This window comes from Lepidochelys kempii, chromosome 26 (assembly GCF_965140265.1).
Source record: "Lepidochelys kempii isolate rLepKem1 chromosome 26, rLepKem1.hap2, whole genome shotgun sequence".
Lineage (NCBI taxonomy): Eukaryota > Metazoa > Chordata > Testudines > Cheloniidae > Lepidochelys > Lepidochelys kempii.
In genome coordinates this window covers 630,612-644,854 of record NC_133281.1, presented here as the reverse complement: position 1 = coordinate 644,854, position 14,243 = coordinate 630,612, and the positions used below count along the sequence as shown (strand labels likewise).

Sequence of the window (14,243 nt, the reverse complement as noted above, 5' to 3'; positions counted from 1 at the left end):
GTGCGGAGCGCGCTGACGTCACCGCGCGCTCGCGGTTGGCGGGAGCCTCGAGCCGGGATGGCGGAGGGCCCGGAGCTGCGCGAGCGGGACTCGGACGGGAGCAGCGAGGAGCTGGTGCTGACCCCCGCCCAGCTCATCCGCAGCCTGGAGCAGGTGGGTGGGGCCGGACGCCTGGGCTCTATCTCCGGGAGGGGCTGGGAGCCCGGACTCCTGGGTTCTATCCCGGCCCGGAGAGGGGGGGGGAGCCCGGACTCCTGGGTTCTATCCCGGCCCGGAGAGGGGGGGGGAGCCCGGACTCCTGGGTTCTATCCCGGCCCGGAGAGGGGAGTGGGGGCTGGGAGCCCGGACTCCTGGGTTCTATCCAGGCTCCGGGAGGGGAGTGGGGGCTGGGAGCCCGGACTCCTGGGTTCTATCCCGGCCCGGGGAGGGGCTGGGAGCCCGGACTCCTGGGTTCTATCCCGGCCCGGAGAGGGGGGGGGAGCCCGGACTCCTGGGTTCTATCCCGGCCCGGAGAGGGGGGGGGAGCCCGGACTCCTGGGTTCTATCCCGGCCCGGAGAGGGGGGGGGAGCCCGGACTCCTGGGTTCTATCCCGGCCCGGAGAGGGGGGGGAGCCCGGACTCCTGGGTTCTATCCCGGCCCGGAGAGGGGAGTGGGGGCTGGGAGCCCGGACTCCTGGGTTCTATCCAGGCTCCGGGAGGGGAGTGGGGGCTGGGAGCCCGGTCTCCTGGGTTCTATCCCGGCCCGGGGAGGGGCTGGGAGCCCGGACTCCTGGGTTCTATCCTGGCCCGGGGAGGGGCTGGGAGCCCGGTCTCCTGGGTTCTATCCCGGCCCGGGGAGGGGCTGGGAGCCCGGACTCCTGGGTTCTATCCCGGCCCGGGGAGGGGCTGGGAGCCCGGACTCCTGGGTTCTATCCCGGCCCGGGGAGGGGCTGGGAGCCCGGACTCCTGGGTTCTATCCCGGCCCGGGGAGGGGCTGGGAGCCCGGACTCCTGGGTTCTATCCCGGCCCGGGGAGGGGCTGGGAGCCCGGACTCCCGGGTTCTATCCCGGCCCGGGGAGGGGCTGGGAGCCCGGACTCCCGGGTTCTATCCCGGCCCGGGGAGGGGCTGGGAGCCCGGACTCCCGGGTTCTATCCCGGCCCGGGGAGGGGCTGGGAGCCCGGACTCCCGGGTTCTATCCCGGCCCGGGGAGGGGCTGGGAGCCCGGACTCCCGGGTTCTATCCCGGCCCGGGGAGGGGCTGGGAGCCCGGACTCCCGGGTTCTATCCCGGCCCGGGGAGGGGCTGGGAGCCCGGACTCCCGGGTTCTATCCCGGCCCGGGGAGGGGCTGGGAGCCCGGACTCCCGGGTTCTATCCCGGCCCGGGGAGGGGCTGGGAGCCCGGACTCCCGGGTTCTATCCCGGCCCGGGGAGGGGCTGGGAGCCCGGACTCCCGGGTTCTATCCCGGCCCGGGGAGGGGCTGGGAGCCCGGACTCCCGGGTTCTATCCCGGCCCGGGGAGGGGCTGGGAGCCCGGACTCCCGGGTTCTATCCCGGCCCGGGGAGGGGCTGGGAGCCCGGACTCCCGGGTTCTATCCCGGCCCGGGGAGGGGCTGGGAGCCCGGACTCCCGGGTTCTATCCCGGCCCGGGGAGGGGCTGGGAGCCCGGACTCCCGGGTTCTATCCCGGCCCGGGGAGGGGCTGGGAGCCCGGACTCCCGGGTTCTATCCCGGCCCGGGGAGGGGCTGGGAGCCCGGACTCCCGGGTTCTATCCCGGCCCGGGGAGGGGCTGGGAGCCCGGACTCCCGGGTTCTATCCCGGCCCGGGGAGGGGCTGGGAGCCCGGACTCCCGGGTTCTATCCCGGCCCGGGGAGGGGCTGGGAGCCCGGACTCCCGGGTTCTATCCCGGCCCGGGGAGGGGCTGGGAGCCCGGACTCCCGGGTTCTATCCCGGCCCGGGGAGGGGCTGGGAGCCCGGACTCCCGGGTTCTATCCCGGCCCGGGGAGGGGCTGGGAGCCCGGACTCCCGGGTTCTATCCCGGCCCGGGGAGGGGCTGGGAGCCCGGACTCCCGGGTTCTATCCCGGCCCGGGGAGGGGCTGGGAGCCCGGACTCCCGGGTTCTATCCCGGCCCGGGGAGGGGCTGGGAGCCCGGACTCCCGGGTTCTATCCCGGCCCGGGGAGGGGCTGGGAGCCCGGACTCCCGGGTTCTATCCCGGCCCGGGGAGGGGCTGGGAGCCCGGACTCCCGGGTTCTATCCCGGCCCGGGGAGGGGCTGGGAGCCCGGACTCCCGGGTTCTATCCCGGCCCGGGGAGGGGCTGGGAGCCCGGACTCCCGGGTTCTATCCCGGCCCGGGGAGGGGCTGGGAGCCCGGACTCCCGGGTTCTATCCCGGCCCGGGGAGGGGCTGGGAGCCCGGACTCCCGGGTTCTATCCCGGCCCGGGGAGGGGCTGGGAGCCCGGACTCCCGGGTTCTATCCCGGCCCGGGGAGGGGCTGGGAGCCCGGACTCCCGGGTTCTATCCCGGCCCGGGGAGGGGCTGGGAGCCCGGACTCCCGGGTTCTATCCCGGCCCGGGGAGGGGCTGGGAGCCCGGACTCCCGGGTTCTATCCCGGCCCGGGGAGGGGCTGGGAGCCCGGACTCCCGGGTTCTATCCCGGCCCGGGGAGGGGCTGGGAGCCCGGACTCCCGGGTTCTATCCCGGCCCGGGGAGGGGCTGGGAGCCCGGACTCCCGGGTTCTATCCCGGCCCGGGGAGGGGCTGGGAGCCCGGACTCCCGGGTTCTATCCCGGCCCGGGGAGGGGCTGGGAGCCCGGACTCCCGGGTTCTATCCCGGCCCGGGGAGGGGCTGGGAGCCCGGACTCCCGGGTTCTATCCCGGCCCGGGGAGGGGCTGGGAGCCCGGACTCCCGGGTTCTATCCCGGCCCGGGGAGGGGCTGGGAGCCCGGACTCCTGGGTTCAATCCCGGCCCGGGGAGGGGAGTAGGGGCTGGGAGCCCGGACTCCTGGGTTCAATCCCGGCCCGGGGAGGGGCTGGGAGCCCGGACTCCTGGGTTCAATCCCGGCTCCGGGAGGGGAGTGGTGGGAGCCCGGACTCCTGGGTTCAATCCCGGCTCCGGGAGGGGAGTGGTGGGAGCCCGGACTCCTGGGTTCAATCCCGGCTCCGGGAGGGGAGTGGTGGGAGCCCGGACTCCTGGGTTCAATCCCGGCTCCGGGAGGGGAGTGGTGGGAGCCCGGACTCCTGGGTTCTATCCCGGCCCGGGGAGGGGAGTGGGGGCTGGGAGCCCGGACTCCTGGGTTCTCTCCCAGCCCGGGGAGGGGAGTGGGGGCTGGTGGGTCAGATCACAGGGGCTCAGTGTTAGGCTGGTTTGTGGCTCAGTGTCCTGCTGTGCTGGCAGGCCTGGCTGAATGAGAAGTTTGCCCCAGAGCTGCTGGAGAGCAAGTCTGAAATCGTGGAGTGTGTCATGGAGCAGCTGGACCACATGGTGCGTGTCTGGGGGCACAGGTGGGGGCAGGGGTTGGGAATGGCTGGACAGGTTCATACTGTTATTGCTAAACTCCGTGCCCTGGGGTCCCCTGCCTAAGCTCCGGCCAGTGCTTCTATCCGTCCCCCTCTCCAGTGTTCCCCACAGAGGGTGGATGTAGTTCTGAGCATCTTGTGGTTAACCTGCATGCTCTGCCCAAGCAGTGATGGTTCATGCTATGTACTGAGAGCAGCAAGAGCCCCCAGGCTCCTGGCGTGTTGCTATTAGTCACAGAGGTTAAAATTGGCATCAGCTGCTGTTGTTGCCCTTGTCTGCTATTCTATAGGGCCTTCAGCATGGTTGCTGTTCATCCTGGCCTGCAGCTGCTTGTTCGCCAAAGTGGGCTGGTCATGGGGGCAGTGCTGCTAGCCAGTTCCTGGTTCTTTGTGCAGTTGTTTGCTACAGAGGTGGTGTAAATCTCCTGCTCCAGGCAGACTCACAGTTGCCTGGATGACAGAATCAACCATCTGCAGTCTTGGCCAATGGCCATTACCTGCCCAAATCCTATATACTGCAAAATCTGGCATGTGGTTCTTCGATTCCCTTTTCCAAGGAGCTGTCCCGTGTATTGGTTCCCATGTGGCAGTGAGGGGTGGTAACCTGCATTCATGGTGCAGGTGCTCTGTCTACAAGAGGCAGCTGCAATCTAGCTCTTTCCCGGGGCTCAGTCTGAGGACATTGGCCTCTCTGTGTCTTTAGCTATTGAGTGTTTGAACAGTCTGATATTCCCCCCATGTGCCCCTTTGCAGGAGTCAAATCTGAAACGAGCCAAGCACGGAGACCTGAAGGTCAGCATCCACCGCATGGAGATTGAGAGGATCCGCTATGTCCTCAGCAGCTACTTGCGCTGCAGGCTTGTGAAGGTAACACCCTGCTATTCTGTGCCATGGCAAGGTGACTCTTAGGAGAGTGGCTGGAGGCATGCCGTTCTGGCCACACCAAAAGCATATTGCTTTGGTCCGGGGCTCTGAGTCATGGGCCCTTGACGTGTTTGGTTAGAGTGACCATAAGGTTCACCTGGGGAATCCACTCCTCATTGCTGTCAAGCGCAGCACCTTGTTCTGGGTGTCACAGTGCTGTGGTGAGCCTGTTTATTACCCTATGGAGGGTCAGCACAGTGCAATCTTCCTCCTGGAAACTCCATTGCCATCCCGCCTCTCAGGCGCAGACAGCCCTGCGTGGGTCCGGAACTAATCCCAGGGCAGATGTGCCACCTCTGCACCTCACCAATCTGCAGTGACAGATTCCCTCTGGCTATAGAAGGGAGAATGCTGGGAGCTGCCTATGATGGAGCTCTCTGTTTCGATCACAGCTGACTCTTCTTTGGGGTTTTTCTTCCCCTGGCAGATTGAGAAGTTTTTCCCCCATATCCTGGAGAAGGAGAAGTCCCGAGTGGAAGGAGAGCCTTCCATCCTCTCTCCAGAGGAGTTTGCCTTTGCTAAAGAGTGAGTAGGTATGGAAGGAGGGCTGGGCAGTGGGGTGAGCCAGGTCTTGTTCTACTGCGCAGACTAAGTCCAGGCCAGAACTGGGGTTGTATGCACTCTGGCTCTCCCTTTGAGCCTCCGCTTCACATGCTGTAGATCCTCCCTTGGCAAACTTGGCTGTGGCAGCTTGGTTGGAAAAACCTTGTCCCCTAGTGACCAGCTAACGAGTCCCTCGCTCTCTCTTGGGCCTGCAGTGAAGCTAGAGGCTTGGCCCTGAGCGCTCCTGACAGTCTGGGAAGGCGTTGAAAAAAGATTCCCGCTCAGCCTTCATCAGTCTTAGTGTCTGCCCGCTTGCCTCCTTCCGTGTGCATGCCAGATTCATGACGGGAGCCTCGTCCTGCTGCACAGCTTCCTCTCCTGTCTCCAGGCAGCCTTCTGCTGGCAGATTGTGGCAGGCCATTGGCCAACGAGGTATCTAGGGGCAGTCTCACTTCAGCCACCCACTAAACTATGCCAGAAAAGTTCCCTCTGCTGCCCGAGTCCTGCCAGTGGGAAGAGCCCTCACTGCCTTTTGTGTCACCTTCCCATGGAGATAAGCTGTGCCCTTGGGCGCTGAAGGATTTGCATGCGCTGTTTTGCTGGAGCAGAGAAGTCTTCATTTCAGCTTCTGCCCCTCCAGACCCAGCCGCTTGCTGCTGTCTTCCCGCCGTGCTTGCGGGTTCAGCATGTCTCGCTGGTACCTGGAGTCCATTTTGGCCCACCAGCTTTTGCCGTGATCTGACTGACAGTAAGGGCTGTTTGTTTCAGGTACATGGCGAACACAGAAACCTACCTGAAAAATGTGGCCCTGAAACACATGCCTCCCAACCTGCAGAAAGTGGATCTCCTGAGACTGGGTAAGAGAAGCCCGGCTGCAGTACAGGCAACAGGATTCTAGCAGTGGCTGTCTGGGGACGAGCCCTGGAGTAATCTGAAGTCCTAGAGAGCAAGCAGTGTAAGCGCTAGAGCTCCGGCGAGTGCTTGGAAGAGGCAGGTGTCTGAGCATAGCCCTCTCCACATTGCTGGCCCTTTAGAAGGTGGTCTGGATATGTTTGCACTGCCCTCTCCTAGAATCGCCCTCTGGGGAGAGACAGGGGGGTCACCAGGCTATTCACACTGGTCTCTGTGTTCTGACTCTCCTGCCGTCTCAAGTATGTGTTGGCTGGTGCATATGGGACTGGCCGGTCGCCTGTGGGGCTAGTGACCAGCATTGCACTGTGTCCTCATGAGCATCCCAGCTCCACGTGAAGGTCCTGCAGAGGAGCAGAGACTGTTCCCAGGAGTGGTTCGTGCAGCACAAAGTGCCCTGGTCTCAGTCACGTGAGCCCGGGATCAGGGCTGAGTGTGTCGCTTTCCTTGCAGTTCCCAAACCCAACCTGGACTCCTTTGTATTCCTGAGGGTGCAGGAGAGGCAGGAAAACATATTGGTGGAGCCAGAGACTGATGAGCAGAGGTAGGTGGCCTATTGCTTTGCTGTGCACTGATACGCACATGCCTTAGAAATGCCATCCCGACTGTATTCTGCTCAGCTTCCCGTCTCTGCGAGTTGCCTGTGTAGCTGTGGGTGGGTGGGCTGGATGGAGCAGCACCCCTCCTCCTTGCCTAATCCGGTCACTTTGCTGCGGCTGTTATACCAATAAAATAAAAACTAGCAGGAGCTTATTAAAGGGGAAAAGGCAAAATGCCACATTTATTGTGAATACAGAAAGAATCATAGTAAGTAGCTAATTATAGCTATAACATTCTATTCAGTTTCATATTTATTCACACATTCATTCATACACACACACACAGGTTCTGCAAGGTTGTTATCATAGTTACCAGCCTTAGAGTTGCTCATGCCAAGCCACTGGCCAGGAGGCCTGGACATGAGGAGGGAGCAGGGCCTTGTCAGATGCTCATCTGATGCTCCTGGAAGTTGGTTTGCAGAATCAGACCCCAAAGGTCTCACTTTCTAGAGTCCATTTTTATAGGAATTTCTTCCTATGCCAGTCTATGGGAATTGCTTCATCATGCTGTTCCTGAATCAATCAGCAGATGGCACATTCCTGACGGCTCCGTGCGGCCAGATGTTATCTTGTTCTTTGGTTCTCCCATTCTTGAGGCTGTTGGGTGGATCCCAGTCTGCCCTCCGGGGGTCCTTTGGTTATTTCCACTTAACGCCTTCTTCAGCCGATGGACACTGGATTCTTAGGCTGGCACCTCCCTGATCATTCAGTTATTATCCACACCAAGCATCCATCCACATACATCCTCTATCTCTATTTTAATCACAATTGTTAACAGAGCGAGACGAATACAACACAAGGGCGGGGAGCCTCTGGGTGCTGTTGTTACAGAGTATTGCTTTGAGTCTCTCTCTGTGTGAGTAGTTGTTACAAAGAATTGCTTTGAGAACAGACTCTGTCTTAGAATTAGCAGCTTGCAAGTTTCACACAGAGAGGGAGAGAAACAGTACCAAAAACCAAGAGACCTCTTAATTAGTAATACCCTGGAATTTAAACTATGGGGAATCAAACTCATTTGTGATTTTAATACAGAACTTCTTTTATATGATCCAACACTGCAACCCTGAAAAGCAAGCAGGAGCCTCAGGAGAATGCAGCACCTCTCTCCTCTCGTTCTGAGCTTGCTGCCACCCTTCCATCTGAACCGATCTCTCTTTCCCCTTCAGAGAATATGTGATTGACCTGGAGGAAGGATCACAGCACCTGATCAGATACAAAACCATTGCCCCCCTGGTGGCCTCAGGAGCAGTTCAGCTAATTTGAAACATCACAAGACTTAAAGGGGCCAGGCAGGAGGCCCTGCAGTCTGGGAGGGCAAGTGCCATGCACAAGACAACCTGAGAGCATCGTTGTGCCAGTCAGCACATGGGGACACAACAGTTGTGGACAGTTGCAAATACTCATCCTGCCCCCGGCCCAGCCTGGGGGCCCAGCAGCTCAGTTTTGCTGTAGCCTGAGGACAGGAAGACAAACAGCCAGGTAAAGGTGCCATCAGCAAGTGTCCCTGTGTGGGGAATGAGGACACTGCCGCTGAAAGAAAGCTGAGCCTGGTCTTCTATCCAGCTGCAGCCTCTGCAAAGCTACTGCTCTGTTGTGGAGCCAGCAGGTGGCACCATTGCCCTGCTTATACTCCGGATATTTCAGCTGGCTGGCAAGAACCCCCTAGAATGAGTTAGTGACTGCTGGAGGAGGATGTGCCAGTGTGAGCGAGGTACGTTATAAAGACAACAGCAAAATCTCCATGTGTGCCTAAAAGGGCACCACTGCCCAAGATCCTGTCCAAGTCTCCTGTGCAGCTAAATTAGGAGAGATGCTTAAATGTAGTGTGGGGAGGGGATTAGGCAATGGATGAGTGCTTGTGTGGGTTTGCAGCAGGTATCAGCCCTGAATGGCCTGGGGTGGGGCTGGCCATGTTTGGAACCTGCAGGAGCTGTGGAGTTCTTACAGGCCTGGGGATGGCGAGTACAATGATCGGCCCTAGAGAGCACAAATAAACCAGTGGGGTATCTCTGGCTCTAGCTATCAATGAGGAGAAGGTGGCTTCTGCGTCCCTGACAGCAATTCTGATTCACTTTGTTGTATTCGTGGCACCAATTAAACAATCTGTGGCTCTTCCAGAAAGCCAGCAGCCTGTGTTCCAGACGGCATCCAGCATGGCCTGGGCATGGGCCGCTCAGCCTTCCCCCAGTGAGCATTCCAGTTTCCAGGTCTGTGCCTCCTCTTGGGTGTAAAGCACAGGGGCACCAGTGCTTACCGTGGTCCAACAAAACCGGGTGGTCGGTGTCAAACTCTGGGACCCACAGCTTTAGAAAGACTGGCATCCTGGCTTGATGGGATGTTGGTTGCCAAGTCTGTGACCCTCTTGTGACCTGCCCACCTCCACTTTAAGCACTGCCCTTTGCCAGGTGATCCATTCAGCCAAAAAGCACAGTGCACAGATTCTCCATTGCAAATACTAGAGGTGGGAGTGACCGGGAGCTAGAAGTGGAGAGAGTGCTGGGCAGACCCTTCTGTGTGGGGGAGGAGCGGGGAGGAACAATAGCTTAATGTTCTGAATGTGCTAAATACCAGGTTACCTCAGCACAGTGTGAAAGGGCTGCTGGCTTGTTTCCTTGATTGCCAGCTTGATGGTATTAATGGGGAAAGGAAGCTTTGCCATTAGTACCTCATTAGGTCAATGGGGTGCTGAATGGCCTGGGTGTTGGACTGGAGATTGCTCCCAGCACCCTGGGAAGGCTCCTCCCCTGGGGACAGGCAGGGTATCTGTACAAGCTGCAAAAAGAAAAGGAGGACTTGTGGCACCTTAGAGACTAACCAATTTATTTGAGCATAAGCTTTCGTGAGCTACAGCTCACTTCATTGGATGCATACCGTGGAAAATACAGTGGGGAGATTTTATATACACAGAGAACATGAAACAGTGGGTGTTACCATACACACTATAAAAAGAGTGATCAGGTAAGGTGAGCTGTTACCAGCAGGAGAGGTGGGGCGGGGGACCTTTTGTAGTGATAATCAAGGTGGGCCATTTCCAGCAGTTGACAAGAACATGTGAGGAACAGTAGGGGGTGGAAATAAACATGGGGAAATAGTTTTACTTTGGGCTAAGCTTAATAGCTTTACCCTTTAGTTGGAACTACCAGCTGTCTCTGAGGATGCCAGTCTTCCTGGTGTCCACCAGAAAGAGTTTCCTTGTATAAAAGTCCTCTTTCTACAACAAACCTGGATCGATGAGAAGAGCTGAGAGGCGGTGGGTTGCTCCGTGCCACCGTCCAAGCTCTCTGGAGGCTTTCATCTGCTTCCTGTTCGGTCTGGAACTGTTCCCTTGATTCTGGAGACATCAGTTCCTCATTGGATTGTGGACCTGGGCTTGGTCCCTCTGGAAGCGATGCAGGTGATGGGGCTGTTTCCATTGACTGTGAACCGCTCTCCGCTGATGCACTATGTTGGGGTTCAGGCTCCGGCTGAGCCTCTTGTGTTGGGTTATCGGCTGCTGCTGGTGCAGTTTCGGTGGGGCCCTTTGGTGTTGGGGTTGCAAGTACTGAATTCAGTGCTGGCAATGGGTCTGGTGCTGGTTGTTCTGCCGGTTCCGGTTCTGAGACTGGCTCTGTCTGGGTCTCTGGGACTGGATCCCCTACTGCTGTTGCAGATGTTGGCAAGGGGTCCGGTTCCCTCACCTCTGACCGGGTCCTGGTAGAAGTTTCTGGAACAGAGCTAGGTGTGACAGCTTCCTTAGCCTGGCTACGGGTGACCATTCCCACCCTCTTGGCTCATGTCACATGATTGGCCAAGTCTTCCCCCAACAGCATGGGGATGGGATAATCATCATAGACTGCAAAAGTCCACTTTCCTGACCATTCCTTGTACTGGACCAGCAACTTGGCTGTAGGCAAGTCAAAAGAGTTTGACTTGAAGGGTTGAATCGTCACTTGGACCGCTGGGTCGATTAAATTGGGGTGCACTAAGGAAGCATGGGTAGCTGACACTTGTGCTCCGGTGTCCCTCCGCGTGGTGACCAAGCTGTGCCATCTAGGTAAAGCAGCGCGCACAGCTCCCAGTGTGGAGTGGCCACAATTACAGTGTAGTGATTCCTGTGGCTACAGGCTTGTCTACACGTCAGATGCTGCAGCGAAGACACCAGCTGTGCAGGCCGGAGGTGTGGGCCCCATGGCCGTGGCGTGCAGTGAGTGTTTGTGCCAGAACCTCAGTCCTCAGTGGCTTCTGCAGGTTTCAGTGTCTGAGAGCCTGGCCCCGGTGACGCTCATGGCACAGCTACCCACGGCTTTGTCTCCCTGCCTGCAGGGACCATGTGCTGTACCACTGCCAGAGCAAATACAGATGCGCAGCGGATTTGGTGGCTGGCCTTTTACCTCTTGAAATCCTGTATGGCTTTGCTTTGCTTCTAGAAGTGCCCAGCATGGGGGTCAGGGGCCTTCTCTTAGCTTTGTCTGTACTGATTGGCTTCAGGGAGAGGAGGGGGAGGTGCACAGCTAATCCCCAAACCCAAGGCCACTCCAGTGGGTTCAGCCAATGAACTCTAATGCAAATACATTATCTCCCCACTCCCTGCCACCCCTTGTACGTGCACAGAGAGGGCCTTGTCTAATCAGCTGGTGAGTGAAGGTCAGGAGGGCTTTGGGAGGAATTTCTAAGTGGCTCGAGGGAGTCCCTGTGGCCTTCCTGTTAACTGGGATTTGTGCCTGCAGTGACTGGTGCTCTGGGCAGCGCCTGTCTGCAGGGAGTGGCTTTCCCAGAGCAATTCTGCAATAGAGTCCCGCCAGGGAATGAGACCAAATCCCCTTTTCTGGTTCTCCTTTCTCCAGCCCTTCCCTTTCCCCACTCCTTCCTGTCTCTAACAGGAGTTTACACAGCACCTGGAGAATAATAGCCTTATAAGGAATAGCCAGCGTGGATTTGTCAAGAACAAATCATGTCAAACCAACCTCATTTCCTTCTTCGTTGGGGTTACTGATCTAGTGGATGGTGGGGGGCGAGAGATGTGATATATCTTGATTTTTGACACAGTTCCACATAGCATTCTCATAAGCAAACTAGGGAAATACAGTCTAGATGAAATTACTGTAAGGCGGATGCACAACTGATTGAAAGATCATGCTCAAAGAGTAGTTATCAATGATTGGCTGTCAAACTGGGAGGGGTATCTAGTGGGGTCCTGCAGGAGTCAGTCCTGGTCTAGTACTACTCAGTATTTTCATTCATGACTTGGATAATGGAGTGGAGTGCATGCTTATAAAATTTGCAGATGACCAATCTGGAAGGGCTTGCAGGCACTTCAGAGGACAAGGTTCAAATTCAGAACAACCTTGACATTTCAACAAGATGAAATTCAAAAAGACAAGTGCAAAGTACCACACTTAAGAAGAAAAAATCAAATGCACAACTACGAAATGGGGACGAACTTGCTAGGTGTTCGTTCTGCTGAAAAGGATCTGCAGGCTTTGGGGGATCACAAATTGAATAGGAGTTAATGGTGTGATGCAGTTGCAAAAACGGCGAATCTCATTCCAGGCTGTATTAACAGGACTGTCATAGGTAAGACATGGGAGTTAACTGTCCGAGTCCACTCAGTGCTGGAGAGGCCTCACCTGGAGTTCTGTGCCCAATTCTGGGTACCACAGTAAAAAAGATGTGAATAAATTGGAAGAGCAACAAAAATCATAAAAGGCTCATCAAAACACCCAACCTGTGAGGAAAGATTAAAACCTGGGCACGTGTAGTTGTGAGAAAAGACCACCGAGCAGGGCCCTGATGAGGCTTCAGGCCTGTTCCGGGCTGTTGGAAAGAGGACAAGGATCGATTGTTCTCCATGGCCACTGGAGACTTGAAGGCCTTGTCTTGAAGGTCGGACAAGAAGTGATGGGCTTGATCTGCAGCAAAGGAGACTGTGGTTAGGTAGCAGGAAAAACTTTCTAACGCTCAGGGTAGTTAAGCTGTGGACCGGGCTCCCAAAGGAGGTGGCAGAATCCCCGTGATTGGAGGATTTTAGGAACAGGTTGGACAAACCCCTCTTGGGATCTAGGTTTACTTGGTCTTGCCTTGGTGCAGGGAAGTGAACTTGATGACCTCTCCAGAGCACTTCTCGCCCAGTGTTTTGATGATTGTATGGTTTCCCAAGTGGGAGATGGCCCTGGAGGGAACCTGTTCATGGTATCCAACGGGAGCAGATGATCCATACTGATCATAGAATCATAGAATATCAGGGTTGGAAGGGACCCCAGAAGGTCATCTAGTCCAACCCCCTGCTCGAAGCAGGACCAATTCCCAGTTAAATCATCCCAGCCAGGGCTTTGTCAAGCCTGACCTTAAAAACCTCTAAGGAAGGAGATTCTACCACCTCCCTAGGTAACGCATTTCAGTGTTTCACCACCCTCTTAGTGAAAAAGTTTTTTCTAATATCCAATCTAAACCTCCCCCACTGCAACTTGAGACCATTACTCCTCGTTCTGTCATCTGCTACCATTGAGAACAGTCTAGAGCCATCCTCTTTGGAACCCCCTTTCAGGTAGTTGAAAGCAGCTATCAAATCCCCCCTCATTCTTCTCTTCTGCAGGCTAAACAATCCCAGCTCCCTCAGCCTCTCCTCATAACTCATGTGTTCCAGTCCCCTAATCATTTTTGTTGCCCTTCGCTGGACTCTCTCCAATTTATCCACATCCTTCTTGAAGTGTGGGGCCCAAAGCTGGACACAGTACTCCAGATGAGGCCTCGCCAATGTCGAATAGAGGGGAACGATCACGTCCCTCGATCTGCTCGCTATGCCCCTACGTATACATCCCAAAATGCCATTGGCCTTCTTGGCAACAAGGGCACACTGCTGACTCATATCCAGCTTCTCGTCCACTGTCACCCCTAGGTCCTTTTCCGCAGAACTGCTGCCTAGCCATTCGGTCCCTAGTCTGTAGCTGTGCAGTGGGTTCTTCCGTCCTAAGTGCAGGACCCTGCACTTATCCTTATTGAACCTCATCAGATTTCTTTTGGCCCAATCCTCCAATTTGTCTAGGTCCTTCTGTATCCTATCCCTCCCCTCCAGCGTATCTACCACGCCTCCCAGTTTAGTATCATCCGCAAATTTGCTGAGAGTGCAATCCACACCATCCTCCAGATCATTTATGAAGATATTGAACAAAACCGGCCCCAGGACCGACCCTTGGGGCACTCCACTTGACACCGGCTGCCAACTAGACATGGAGCCATTGATCACTACCCGTTGAGCCCGACAATCTAGCCAGCTTTCTACCCACCTTATAGTGCATTCATCCAGCCCATACTTCCTTAACTTGCTGACAAGAGTACTGTGGGAGACCGTGTCAAAAGCTTTGCTAAAGTCTAGAAACAATACATCCACTGCTTTCCCTTCATCCACAGAACCAGTAATCTCATCATAAAAGGCGATTAGATTAGTCAGACATGACCTTCCCTTGGTGAATCCATGCTGGCTGTTCCTGATCACTTTCCTCTCATGCAAGTGCTTCAGGATTGATTCTTTGAGGACCTGCTCCATGATTTTTCCAGGGACTGAGGTGAGGCTGACTGGCCTGTAGTTCCCAGGATCCTCCTTCTTCCCTTTTTTAAAGATTGGCATTACATTAGCCTTTTTCCAGTCATCCGGGACTTCCCTGGTTCGCCACGAGTTTTCAAAGATAATGGCCAATGGCTCTGCAATCACAGCCGCCAATTCCTTCAGCACTCTCGGATGCAACTCGTCCGGCCCCATGGACTTGTGCACGTCCAGCTTTTCTAAATAGTCCCTAACCA

General features: G+C 56.9%; 2 protein-coding genes across 3 annotated transcripts in view; both read left to right on the top strand.

Annotated features, from left to right (window-relative positions):
• The first annotated feature begins 20 nt into the window (after window positions 1-20).
• On the top strand, window positions 21-7,737 carry GINS4 (GINS complex subunit 4). Its single transcript, XM_073325091.1, has 7 exons — window positions 21-153; window positions 3,371-3,457; window positions 4,246-4,359; window positions 4,844-4,941; window positions 5,728-5,816; window positions 6,322-6,412; window positions 7,634-7,737. The coding sequence occupies exons 1-7, from the start codon at window positions 58-60 to the stop codon at window positions 7,728-7,730; spliced, it is 672 nt and encodes a 223-aa protein (XP_073181192.1). The 5' UTR covers window positions 21-57; the 3' UTR covers window positions 7,731-7,737.
• The window catches only part of LOC140903579 (protein phosphatase 1 regulatory subunit 3C-B-like), a 24,096-nt gene continuing 15,591 nt past the window's right edge, over window positions 5,739-14,243 (top strand). The window contains exon 1 of one of the 2 annotated variants that reach the window (XM_073325090.1): window positions 5,739-5,816. The gene's annotated coding sequence lies outside the window, so the exon portion shown is untranslated. Of the gene's footprint in view, window positions 5,817-8,089; window positions 8,179-14,243 lie in introns of those variants that run through there. The other variant, XM_073325089.1, reaches the window with a different exon arrangement.